Genomic DNA, 12,907 nt, shown 5'->3' with positions numbered 1-12,907 from the left:
ACAATTCAAACGGACATAAACCAACTCCACAAGTGCTTAAGGAAGTGATTTTATAGTGATTTTAAATCCCAAATGTCACCAAACATTGCTACGATTAAACTGTCACAGAGAAAGAATTAAGCATTAAGAATTAATTGCTCTACTTCAACAAATCAAGTTCAAACAGACTTAATGTTTGAGCCCATAAAATTAGCAGGAAAGCATTGACTGAGGTCAAGACTGAAAGGTGTTTTCCCATAGTCTTATATAGGAGCCCAGGTCTTTTTGCATCCAGAGCTATCGCCATCTGGTGGCCTTCAGCGTACCCAAGCATACGTGTCATTAATGTTAGCATCCTGTTACAAGCATTGTCACAGGTGGATAGATGCTTTCTTCTGCATAGCCGTGCGGTAGGTGAGTCATGTGGGCAAGGGAAACCTCTACAGACATTATCTTTAAAACTGGACAACATGCACTAACATGATCTAGAAAGATGAAAGTCACTACAGGGCGGAGAAAAACATGTAATTTGATGTTTAAAGTGAACTATTCCTGAAGGTTTTCTCTTTTTTATATCAATGTATGCTTAAATTTTGGGTGCGTTTTTAATACTCATTGTGAAACTGTTTCCCTGGGCTCTAGTGATGATGATTTGTTTGATTTGTGGTCTCGTGACATATTATACACTCAACATTTACTCCAAAACCTGAATAAATAAAGAAATGAACAAATATTGTGAAGTCTAGTGTAGTCCAGCAAGCTATCAGTCTCCTTTGTTCAAATATAATAATCGATAAAAAGGAATTTAGATGCCTCTGACTTTTCTTTTTTCTTGCAGACCTTTGTTCAAAGATGCTTCAGGGACTCTTGACAAAACTGCTCGCTTCTCCGCTCTATACAGACAAGACAGCAACAAACTGTCCAACGACGATATGCTCAAGCTGCTGGCTGATTTCAGGAAGTTAGTAATGTTTCTCCACTCTAATATAAACTGTCTGAATAGTTTGCAGGTGCTCTGTAAGGAAAATATGAGCCTGTAGGTTGTGTTTTGGCAAAATGCTGGACTATTAGTATATAAAAATCAGATCGTTGCTCAGAAGTGTTAATGTGTTCACATACGGCTCATCGAATTTCTCCACGTCAGCCGCCTGTTTCTTATTTGGCCTGTGGTAAACGATAGCGAAGGCTTAACTTGAGTTTATTTTCCTTTCCTCAGGCCGGAGAAGATGGCCAAGCTGCCTGTAATCCTAGGAAACCTCGATGTTACCATTGACAACGTAGCCCCAGACTTGTCAAGTAAGCCCTCTAAATTCACCCTATGAAGCCAATATAAGAGATGAGAACTGCCTCTGCTCAGACTAGACAGGTTACATTGTCTGCAGGCTGTTTATTTGTTCTGTCCTGTTTCTCTCTTATAGATTGTGTTACCTCATCCTACATCCCTGTGAAGCAGTTTGATGTCAGCGAGAAGAGCAACATCTTCTTTGAAGTGGAGGAGTTTGTGCCGTGCATTGCCAAATGTTCTCAGCCTTTCACCATCTACAACAATCACCTCTATGTCTACCCGAAGCACTTGAAATACGACAGCCAAAAGTCATTTGCGAAGGTATTTCATTTATTCTGCGGTGTTATTTTAATGGTTTATTGATGTAGGAACACAGGTATATTACATGTTTTGCCTCTGCGAAGGTTTCTCGCAAATTTCCAGCCAGTTTATTTGAGATTTGCCGTTTGTGTTTGCCCTAAGGCTAGAAACATAGCTGTCTGCATCGAGTTTAGGGACTCGGATGAGGAAGAGGCTGTAGCACTTAAGGTAAAATGCATGCAGGAAAATATGCGGAAAAATTCCCCGAGGATAATCCTATCAGTCCGAGAGTTAATGGGCTATTGTTTCTCAGTGCATCTACGGCCGGCCTGGAGGACCCTTGTTTACCAAAAATGCCTTTGCCTCAGTGTTACATCACCAGCAAAATCCTGAATTCTACGATGAAGTAAGCACACTCTACCTAACCTTTTAAAAGAAAAAAAAATCATTGTAAGTTCTAAACATTAATGCACGACAGAGTGTTTATTTGTGCTCCTCTGCTTCAGTTTAAGATTGAGTTGCCAACCCAGCTCCACGAGAAGCATCATCTTCTCTTCACCTTCTATCACGTCAGCTGCGATAGCAACAGCAAGGCCAGCACCAAAAAGAGAGAGCAGGTTGAGATGCAAGGTAAGGCACCGTGATTAAAAATAACACTCTCGGCACAGATATGCAAAGCTCTTATTTGATGACGTCCTACTCTGTCTCTGCTCTCAGTTGGTTACGCCTGGCTCCCGTTGCTGAAGGACGGTCGGATGATCATGAATGAGAGTCAGATCCCGGTTGCTGCCAACCTACCTGCCGGATACCTCAGCTGTCAGGAGGGTGCCAGCAAGGTGCAGTGCACTACTAGCCATGAAAGTGCTGATGAAAACCGATTGAGGTTATACATAGCACAAATATGACACTGCTGAGTAGGATATGCTCTGTCCAGATTGCATGTCAGACAGACAGTTGCTTAGTGCTGCTAACCCACTTATCAAACGCCTTTTAGACACTGGATAGGAGTTCTCAAGTGTCCCTCTACGTATGTTCTCATTCACTTTATGATTGTCCAGCTATATGGAGCTGAGAGAGCTCCATATAGCTGGAGAGAGAGCTGAGAGATCTTTTTAAAATATATTAAGCCACTTCTTCCCCAAAATCTCTAACAGAAGTTTGACTCAGTTCAGAACAGGTTGTGGTCTTGGGAGCTAGCTTTGAGAGACAGTAACTCACCCATTGGTGGCAACCATGTCTATGGAGGTAGTGCCAGAAACGCGCTGTTGCTTTTTCTCATTTTACAGCATTTGGGTCCTGAAGTGAAATGGGTGGATGGAGGAAAACCGTTATTCAAAGTTTCCACCCACCTTGTGTCCACTGTCTACACTCAGGTTAGTTTTTCGCCCCTGTTTCATCTGCACCATACCAGAGCGTTATTTCTTTTGTGTTCTCGGTTTGTGCTCTTCATAGCAACAAAGGTTTTGTTTCGCTTTGTCTTTCAGGATCAGCATTTGCACAATTTTTTCCATTACTGTCAAACCATTGCATCAGGCGCCCAGGCGTCAGGAGGAGAGCTGGTCAAATACCTGAAGGTAAATCAGTCACTGCAAAATTTAAGGGTTCCAATTAACTACAATTCATGAACCCTATTATTAACATTTAAAGTGCTAAATAGACAAGCCCCTGCTTATATATCAGAGCTACTGAGACCTTATCACTGCAGCTGACCTGCTTTAAAACCAGAGGCGACTTGACTTTGGAGGCTGTAGCACCCAACCTGTGGTTTGTTTTAAACAACTGCTAAGAACTCATTGTTTATAGATTAGCTTTCCTTTCATCTTTCCCCCATTATTTTGGGCCGTGGTTTAAATTTATTTATGTGTATGTTGGTACATGTATACTTCTCTAACGTATGGCTTTTATTCAAACTGTGAAGCAGTTTGTAACTCTGTGTTTTGAAAAGTGCTATACAAGCAAAGTGGTTGTTATTATTCGGCATACACTCTTGTTGTTGTTGAAAGGAAATGCTTATTTTTGTTTGGTTGTAATGCAACCTATAGACATGACTTTTAACGTGACTACTGACTTTGCTGCTGTCGTGTTAATCAAATCACTAAAAAAATTGCGTTGCAGCTTGAATAAACACACTATACTGACCAAAATCCACCAGTGTTGATGTAGTGTTTTTATACACTGTGGAAATTAGTGCATATAGCTTCTCAGACATTTTAAACAACTACAAATAAAGTTTTCCATATTTTGACGTTCCTATCCATCGGCTGTCGCACATCCTCTCATCAGTCCCAGTCACACTGGGCTGGTGCTGAATCACATGCAGATTAATGATCTCTGTTTTTTTGTGTGCGCGTGTGTTGTGGCTTGCCAATATCACACCCTTCTGGACAGTTTGTGCACAGCTTGTTCCATTTCCCCGTTTATACAGAGTTTAACTGCAGAGGCTGGGCTGATACCAGTAAATCTGTCAGAGGTCTTCTCCTAGTTTGCATGATTTCTTTTCCATATTTTTCTGTGATACTGGCAGCTCAGTTATCGCCTTTTCCGTCGCTAACTGTCAGTCCACGGGAAACTCGCTTTACTTTTCCCCTGGTGAACGTTGACACAGAGAGTCACGTTTGGTCCAGTGCATCTCTTGGGCTATAATATAAACAGAGCAGTGAACACAAACAATAGCCAGAGGGTCAAACGGCAGGTCAGCTGTGCCAACTGGCAACCCGCCAAATTACTTGGCAGGCTCGTGTTAGTTTCCTGTGCGCAGGCACCGATGCACCAGTATCTGCTCTCAGCCACGTTCCAGGCGCTGAAGCATACAGTGTGGATGATTAGCACAGTGTTATCCACACGTGTACTCCTGTTGTGAGTAGATTAGCTTTCCCTGAAGGTCTTCTCAATTAGCCTTTCATGCACATTTTAAACGTGTTTTTTTTAAACATTTATTTCCCTCATTTTACACAAAAAGGTTTGTGAACAAATCCTTTGTAAACATATCTGTGGTGATGCTTTAATCTCAGAGTCTGCATGCCATGGAGAGTCACGTGATGATCAAGTTCCTGCCCACCATCCTCAATCAGCTGTTCAGGGTGCTAACCAGTGCCACCCAGGAAGACGTGGCAGTCAACGTCACCAGGCAAGTCTCCATGAAGTGCTTCATCTCTATAGAGCAAATTAAATTCCATGCAATTTACTGTTATTGAAATATCAGTCATATATCATTATATATGCTAAAAATATTGAAAGAAAGCAGCTCAGTTTGCCATCTGCTAGATATCGTGTTATGTGTGAGGGGTAGTCACATATAAGCTGTTGCTTCTGCCTGCACCCTTTTTGCCTGTAATATAACTGCTAAATTCCTTTTTTTTTTCCTTTTGTCTTGCTGTGATCAGAGAGAAATGAATGAATTCATGAATGGAAGTTAATTTTCCAGTGTCGTGAGAGCAGAATCTTAGCGTAGAAACTGTTATCTCACTTGAGCTTTTACCTTTCGTCCTGTTAGAGTCATGATTCACGTTGTGGCGCAGTGCCATGAGGAAGGTTTGGAGCACTACCTTAGATCTTACGTGAAGGTAAATTTCACGTCAGATCCATATTTCTGTTTTATTTGACCTTTACATAATCATATATAGTCACATATGAATTGACATGTCTGTCTTTGCGTGTCTCTGATGCAGTATGTCTTCAAGACTGAGCCATACACGTCCTCCACCACCCGAACGGTGCACGAGGAGTTGGCTAAAGCCATGACTGCAATACTGAAGCCTTCCACTGACTTCCTCACAAGTAACAAGCTGCTCAAGGTAGCACATTTGTTCTTATTTAAAGGATTACACAGTCTTTAATTATAGCCGTCTGTTCTCTAACTGATAATTGTCCATTGTGCAGTACTCCTGGTATTTCTTCGAAGCCTTAGTCAAATCCATGGCTCAGTACTTGATTGAGAGCTGTAAAGTAAAGGTAAGTTCGCCGCAGCATGTGCGCTTGACTCCGAGGTGTCCGCTAATGCCCGCTTTATTACACTTTAGGTTCTTTACAGTAGTTTGCAGCATGCCGGGTGTTGTGGACAGCCGGAGCACCACAGTGGAAGTTTTATGTATCCACAGTCTGTCCCACACTGCTGTGCAGTTTAATTAGCGCCATTTGTTCAAACCCCATAGGCAACCACATCCCTGTGTTTAACATCCACCACTATGATGTGTCCTTAAAATGCTGCTTCTCATGTGTAGGACTGTCACAATCCATGGATTAAAGAAATCATTTTAAGCTTGAGCTGAAAACATAAGTTTACCGTTTCTGTTACATTTAACTATTTTATGCATCTGTAAATGTAAGCTTACTATTTTAACCATTTATCTGCTACATAGCTATTTTTACATTAGCTCTAATAGCAAATTATTTCTGTTTCAAGGATAAAACAAGGATGAATTCATATTTGAAGTTAAAGTCTGAGTATTTATTTACTGTTGAAGGATGTAAGATTGACTCAAATAAACCACAATTCCCACATTTTGAACCTTTGATCTTTTCATGGGAGTTCTTTGGGATGTTTCATGCTGAATAACAACATTTGTAACAACTTACCTGCTGTGCCCTCCAGCTGTCCAGGAACCAGCGCTTCTCTGCATCGTTCCATCACACTGTGGAGACCTTGGTCAACATGATCATGCCACACATCACGCAGAAATACAAGGACAACCTAGATGCTGCAAGGAATGCCAACCACAGCTTGGCAGTCTTCATCAAGGTCAGAAACCAGAGATACTTTAGCACAGATGGCTTTCAAAGTGCTATCTTTTAGGTAAATGGTAACTAATATACTGTGCTCTCTTTATTTTGTAGCGTTGTTTCAACCTGATGGACAGAGGCTTTGTGTTCAAGCAGATCAACAACTATATCAACTGCTTTGTGCCTGGAGATCCAAAGGTGGGCTGACAAAACAACGTGCAACAGCCTTTATAGAAATAAATTGCATAACAACTTAAAATAATAAATAAACAACTTATTTATTCAACTTGAAGTCATAAAGCAAAGCCGTATTATCAGCCATAATTCTTAATCGAGGTTTATTCTCAATACAGACTCTGTTTGAGTTCAAGTTTGAGTTCCTGCGAGTCGTGTGCAACCACGAGCACTTCGTCCCTTTAAACCTGCCCATGCCGTTTGGAAAGGGACGGATTTTGAGATTTCAAGGTGAGAAAGTTGTGATAATGACTGCTAAAGTGTTTGCATATATAAAATGCTTTGCTGTGGAAGGGCAGCAGCGCAAAAGTAGTTCATGAACTTTTTTTACAAAATAAAGCACTTGTACCCACAGAACATACTGCATACATACAATAAAATACAGCGGGTTTTTTTTAAATAAATAAAATGCTCATGCAGTCGATTTCTTTTGCTTTAAAAAAATGTACACTGTGTTTGTTTTGTGTTTTCCTCAATTAGCCTCATTACCTCCATGTAATACTGTGGAGTCATGTGACACTCCAGTAGGTAGGTGGAAGGTGTCGTGACTTCAATGCCGATCGTTTATTAGTTTCAAATTTCCTCTAAAATCTGAACCTGTCAGCTCTTTAAGCTTTCCTGTAAACTGGTTCATCTGGGATTTCAGGTTATGATCTTGTCAGATTAGACTGTTTATTACTTGTCATCATCGTCAGGTTTGGGGGATTTGGTGTGCTTGTAGTTTGTTTGTTTTTGGGGGGGGTTTCTATCTTGAACTGGTTTGGGGGTTTATGGCTATACTGAGTAAACTATTTTCCATCATTCCTGAGAAACCAGATATCTTTTTAATTCTTGTGTGCTTCAAATGCAGGTTTTAAAAAGATAAAAGCAAAAGGTTTCTGAATAAAGTCATGTGTTTGGGTTTTCTTTACGTGTCTAAAATGCTGCTGGAAACCATTGCTGTTGTTCAGCCGCTAGCTTTAGTCGCGTTTCTCAGTGACGTTTGCTGATGTGGAAGTGCAGCTCAACCACAGTGTGAATCTGTCAAACATGAATGTTTGAGCTTTTCCCTTTGTTTTCTCCTCATTTTAGACTGTTTGATGATGTTTATAAGAATCATCTGCCTATAATGAGTTTTAAAGCTGGCTGCAGTAGCTATACTCTCTAAATGTTGATCATTTTTTTCTGATTACTGTCTCTGTGTTAAATTGGTAAGTGAGTTTTTTGGGTTTCTCCTTTCACACTCTTCATCTGCTTCTCCTGTCGGTCAGTCCTAGTCTCCTTATCGTCCCATTTATCCTTACAGACCTCCAGCTGGATTACTCGCTGACAGATGACTTCTGTAAGAATCACTTCCTGGTTGGACTGCTGCTCAGGGAAGCCAGCGCAGCTCTGCAGGAGTTCAGGGAGATTCGTCAGATTGCCATCCAAGTGCTGAAGAGCCTCATGATGAAGCATGCATTTGACGATCGCTACACCTCAAAAGTAAGCAGTGTTTTCACACCCCTGTCCCTGTCTTTATGAGTATGTTTGTGAGACGTGCGTGATATTGAGACATTTCTTTAAATGATTCATTTTGTTTTTCAGAGCCAGCAGGCCAGGTTAGTCACCCTGTACTTGCCCTTGTTTGGTCTGCTTCAAGAAAACGTCAACAGGCTAAATGTGAAGGAAGTGTCGCCGTTCACCGTCAACCACTGCACCAGTGTAAGGGAGCCACCTAGTGTGTTTTCTGAGTATTGTGTATTTATCCATATGCTGTGTCCATTTGATCCAAATTTTAATGCATGTAAAAATATCTCAATAATACTACAAAATAAATGTAACATATAAATATAATATAATATAATTGTGTGTGCTTTTAAATGGAGATTTTAGAGCTGTCCGTGTAGTTAACTTTTCATTTAAAAAACACACACAGTATGTGGGTTTGATCCATTAAACTCTTTATTTGTCCTGCAGAACGGAAGAGATGATTCTCTCCATACCAACACTTTGATGACACCTCCGAGGTCGAGCACCTTTCTGGACACCGGCTTCCACAAAGATGTTTTTGGAGCCATCTCTGGCACCGGTAAATGATAAGACATTCCTTTTTTTCCCTTTCAGGTTACTTTATGTTTATTTTATGTAACATCTCACTCTTATTCCTTTATACAGCTTCACCTCATGCGGCGTCCACCCCCAACATTAACTCTGTGCGCCACGCCGACTCTCGTGGATCGCTCATCAGCACTGATTCTGGGAACAGCCTGCCTGAGAGGAACAATGACAAGGGCAGTTCCCTTGACAAGGTATTTGACAGAATGAGCTTTGAGATTCCCGGAAAATGTTTATGTATATGTATTAGAAATCCATTTTAGCCTTTCTTTGACACATATGTCTAACATGCAATTCAAAATGGCACTTCAGGCACATCAGATGTCTCCTTATTATGGGAAAAACTGCCACATAAAGTCTCTCTTTGCTAACTTGTGCCATTAACTCCTCACCTTCACTGTATGGCTGGCCATGGCAGACGGAGAAGTTTCTACGGAGACACTCTGTCAATGTCCTGCAATTCTTTACGGAGACTGAGGAGTCCATGCTCTCCGTGCACTCCAAGCGTGCCACCATGGACTTTTCCCTGCTCACTGTCCCCAGTGTGCCAGAGAGGGCCCTGCAGTCCAGCAGTTCACTTCAAGTACAAAACACCTCCTTGCTCCACACAGTCCCTCCTAGGAGTGTCCCATCTGGGAATGATAGTGTGTGTGTGCGCAGGTGTGTGTGTTGATGCCCTAAACTCTAAGCCCTTACTTTGCCAGGAGATTGTCAGGCTTTGTCCTGTTTATTCTCTGTTGCTGTAAAGCAGACGTGTTTTACCTCAGGGCCTCACGAGCGTTTAGCGCTTTTCTTGTTCCAGATGGTGATAAGCATGCATGCTTTTGATTTCCTCTCATTCGTGCTGTGTGATTTCTTGTCTCTCTCTGATAAACAGCCTCAAACTAAATCTGAGAAGATTTAAACACAAAGGACTGGATTTTTGTTGTCGTGTTTCACCCAGTGTTGGAACTGCTTTTGTTTCTGGTGTGCACCAGCTGCTTTATTTCCCTGCTGAGGGGGCAAGAAGACACACAACTATTAGCAACTCAAGAATAGCTCAAGCCCCAAAAGTGTACCAGACTTTGAAGTTCACATCAGCCTTTCCAACCTAATTTTAGCCTTAAAGTTCTCCAGTCTGCAAAACACCCTTTAAAAATCCAAAGCAACAGCATCATGCTTTCCATGAAGTCATCCCCAGCTAGTTTCATGGTCTAGACTAACTGCTGGCAAAGGAACGTGCTTGGTATATAGCCAACTTCTTGCTGGGGTAAAGCTGCTGCTCCGCTGCTTTGGTTTTGTTTTTTCCCCTGCCGTGTGCCTCAGCTGGGGGAACAAATCCCTGCAACATCTGGATGAATCATTTCACTGCAGTGTAGTTTTCTGACCTTTTGAAAACCTCTTAAGTATTTGGACAATAATACAGTTTTTGTAGTTTTGCCTCTGTAAACCTCAAAAAGTGAGTTTGAAATGAAAATCAAGATATGATTAGAGTGCAGGTTTCAGTTTTATTCAGAGGATTTAAGAAAAGTATTGCATTACTGTTTAGGAATAAGCAATTGGACAATTTACTGACAAGTATTTTTATGGCCAGGTGAGGTCTATTTCCTCACTATTCCATGGCAAAGTAAGCAGATAAAAGACCTGGCGTGTTTAACTTGTATTTGGTAGCGTGGCATTCCCTCACTGGAACGCTCAGTATTAGGTTTCATTCTCTGCCCAAAACTGATCATGCAGCACTTTACAGTGTAAAAGGATATTGACCCAAAGCATACTGGAAAACCAACCTTAAAGTCTATTATGGCAAAGAAATTGCATATTCTTCAGTGACCATAACAATCTCAGCAGAGCATGCTTTTTCAGTTACCAAAGACAAAACTGAAGCAGCAACTGAAGGTGGTGATACGAGCCTGACAGAGCATCTCAAAGGAGGAAATGCAGCATTTGGTGATTTCGCAGGGTTCTAGACTAAAGACAATCGCTGGATACCAAATATTTTGCAGTATTAGAAACATTTTTTTTTTAGCTATTCTAGTTTGCTAAAGTAATGTTGAGCCTCTGAAATGGGGATTTATGTGTGCTGCAATTTCTAAACGGTTAATGTAATACTTTTGTTAAACCCCTTGAATTAAAGCTGAAAATCTGGACTTTAGTCACATCTTGATTGTTTAATTTAAAATCCACTGTTGTGGGGAAAGACTGGGGAATAGTATCATTATCCAAATGCTTAGAGCCCACATCACACGATTGTTCCTACGTAAAAAAAAGTTTTAAGCCAGAGCCAAACAAGAAAATCCTCAGCGTTATATTCAGTCGTTGTGCTATGCTTGTATTATTGATTGCTGTTTTTTAAAATGGTCAAAAATATCGTGAAAATGCACTGATGCTATCAAATAAGGCAACACTGTGGTAAGTCTCAAATAACCTGATTAGTTTTTCAAATCTTACTTGGAGCCAACACACTGGTAGGATTATGTATTTTTCTATCCATGCCTGATTGTCCCGTTTGTCCTGCAGAACCAACCTGCCTCGACCCTGGGAAGCCCGCTGTTGCGATGTGATAAACTGGACCAGGCAGAGATCAAGAGCCTCCTCATGTGTTTCTTACATGTGCTCAAAAGCATGTCTGAGGGTAAACTCTCATCTCTGTGACAGCTCCTGCTCTTCCAGCTTTACTTAATTGTTTACACTACGTTTAAAAAACAAAAAAAACAAAAGAAGTCTCCACAGTGTCCATCTCTGTCTCTTTTAGATGCTCTGTTCACATACTGGAACAAGGCATCATCTTCTGACCTGATGGACTTCTTCACTTTAGTCGAGTAAGACATCTTATAGAGAATAACCACCTATTACACGCATTGCAGAAAAACACATGGCAACTGAGTTTTTTTTTATTTTTTATACCCACTTTCCATTTCTCAGAGTGTGCCTCCATCAGTTCAGATACATGGGAAAGAGATACATTGCAAGGTAATGTTGCTGTCACCCATACAGGATTTCAGGCTTCTCAGCACTTGTTTATCATGAGAAGACAAATCAACGCAACTTGTTCATTAGGTTTTATGCAGTTTATGAGTATCCAGCTATTTGTTGTCTGTAAGCCATCATGTTTCTTATTATTGAAGGGTCTGACTGTACTGTTATTTTAATTTGATTTGATCAGAGTACACGCACTGTACTTGAATCACAGTTGGGAACTCGCCGCGACTCCCAGAAGGCTTTATGTATTCACTCTGTCTAACCCCCCACCACTGTTTCTGTCTCTGTCCACTGAAACGCTGGCAAGTTTAACATAATGAAATAAAACCTGGCTCCTGCCCTCTCCTGCTTGGGTAAGCCTGAAGGTGAAACTAAGAGCAATTGCATGATAACTTCTCACCATTAAAAGAAAAAAAATTGCAGTGCTGTGACACATCCGACGCTTTAAGTTCATCGCCTCTCGCATTCTTACATGCATGGCTTCAGCTTAAACCAATAAATGCTGTCAGTACCACTTTGATTATTCTCAGCTTTAAACTGCATGGCAAACATGCACTCACAGCTTTACTTTCGCCTTTAAAATCTCATAAATTCAAATCGCTCCCAGGGCGTTCGAGTGTTAGTTGTAAAATCTATGTATTATTTACCGTAACCTGCAGCTTCATTAACTCATCCTGTTTCCTCATCAGGAACCAGGATGGGGCAGGACCTGTTGCACATGAGCGGAAGTCTCAGACTCTTCCTGTGTCCCGTAACAGGGCGGGAATGATGCATGCCCGCTTACAGCAGCTCAGCAGCCTGGATAACTCATACACATTTAACCACAGTAAGTGCCCCCCCCCCCCCCCCCCTTCCCCCCATACTGTACTTCTCATCAAACACTCTCCATCACAGGGCCCTCGTCCTCCTCATGCCTCTCTTTCAACATCAGCATCCTCTTCTTCTCCATCATACTACATCCCAGCAGGAAAAGCCTTAGAAAACATGTGTGCATCAGTAAATTCAAAGAAACTGGGGAGGAAGCTGTGCAGCCGTCCACTGTTAGGCGATGATCTTGTTAAATGGCATTATTTAATAATAAGTTTCTTTGTGTTTTCAGTGTAAGAAAGATTTCAAGTGTTCTTGGCATATCTGTAGACCATGGTAAGAATGTACCAGGATGTTAGGACGTTTGCTATACTGGCTATGTTGATTTGGTTGATTTAAGAGCATGCCTGTTTTAACAGAACATCAGCTTTCAAAACCTCCTCATCCCTTTACCCAGCTCATCTTCTGCTCTCAACTTTACATTTTTACATTTCGCTTTGCGAAAGCAGTCCTCGTGAATTATGAAGGGTTTTATTCCAAAATTTCCAA

At 41.2% G+C, this 12,907-nt stretch overlaps 1 protein-coding gene across 9 annotated transcripts in view; it reads left to right on the top strand.

Annotated features, from left to right (window-relative positions):
• LOC146370664 (dedicator of cytokinesis protein 9-like) overlaps positions 1 to 12,907 on the top strand; it is a 74,128-nt gene that overhangs the window by 51,980 nt on the left and 9,241 nt on the right. For 4 of the 9 annotated variants that reach the window (XM_084955019.1, XM_084955011.1, XM_084955012.1 and 1 more), the window contains exons 15-38: positions 818 to 940; positions 1,196 to 1,275; positions 1,398 to 1,585; positions 1,727 to 1,792; positions 1,878 to 1,970; positions 2,071 to 2,194; positions 2,282 to 2,400; positions 2,851 to 2,937; positions 3,049 to 3,138; positions 4,576 to 4,691; positions 5,058 to 5,127; positions 5,233 to 5,358; positions 5,444 to 5,515; positions 6,156 to 6,302; positions 6,398 to 6,481; positions 6,637 to 6,748; positions 7,803 to 7,981; positions 8,084 to 8,200; positions 8,456 to 8,567; positions 8,654 to 8,787; positions 11,090 to 11,204; positions 11,325 to 11,391; positions 11,495 to 11,542; positions 12,241 to 12,377. In XM_084955019.1, coding sequence (XP_084811145.1) covers positions 818 to 940; positions 1,196 to 1,275; positions 1,398 to 1,585; positions 1,727 to 1,792; positions 1,878 to 1,970; positions 2,071 to 2,194; positions 2,282 to 2,400; positions 2,851 to 2,937; positions 3,049 to 3,138; positions 4,576 to 4,691; positions 5,058 to 5,127; positions 5,233 to 5,358; positions 5,444 to 5,515; positions 6,156 to 6,302; positions 6,398 to 6,481; positions 6,637 to 6,748; positions 7,803 to 7,981; positions 8,084 to 8,200; positions 8,456 to 8,567; positions 8,654 to 8,787; positions 11,090 to 11,204; positions 11,325 to 11,391; positions 11,495 to 11,542; positions 12,241 to 12,377 — 2,606 coding nt within the window. Of the gene's footprint in view, positions 1 to 817; positions 941 to 1,195; positions 1,276 to 1,397; positions 1,586 to 1,726; positions 1,793 to 1,877; positions 1,971 to 2,070; positions 2,195 to 2,281; positions 2,401 to 2,850; positions 2,938 to 3,048; positions 3,139 to 4,575; positions 4,692 to 5,057; positions 5,128 to 5,232; positions 5,359 to 5,443; positions 5,516 to 6,155; positions 6,303 to 6,397; positions 6,482 to 6,636; positions 6,749 to 7,802; positions 7,982 to 8,083; positions 8,201 to 8,455; positions 8,568 to 8,653; positions 8,788 to 9,011; positions 9,177 to 11,089; positions 11,205 to 11,324; positions 11,392 to 11,494; positions 11,543 to 12,240; positions 12,378 to 12,650; positions 12,695 to 12,907 lie in introns of all 9 variants that reach the window. The other 5 variants (XM_084955018.1, XM_084955015.1, XM_084955020.1 and 2 more) reach the window with 3 other exon arrangements.

This window comes from Perissodus microlepis, chromosome 16, assembly GCF_051167445.1.
Source record: "Perissodus microlepis isolate ML-2025 ecotype Zambia chromosome 16, ASM5116744v1, whole genome shotgun sequence".
In the NCBI taxonomy this organism is placed as follows: Eukaryota; Metazoa; Chordata; class Actinopteri; order Cichliformes; family Cichlidae; genus Perissodus; species Perissodus microlepis.
This window is presented reverse-complemented; position numbering and strand designations above follow the sequence as displayed.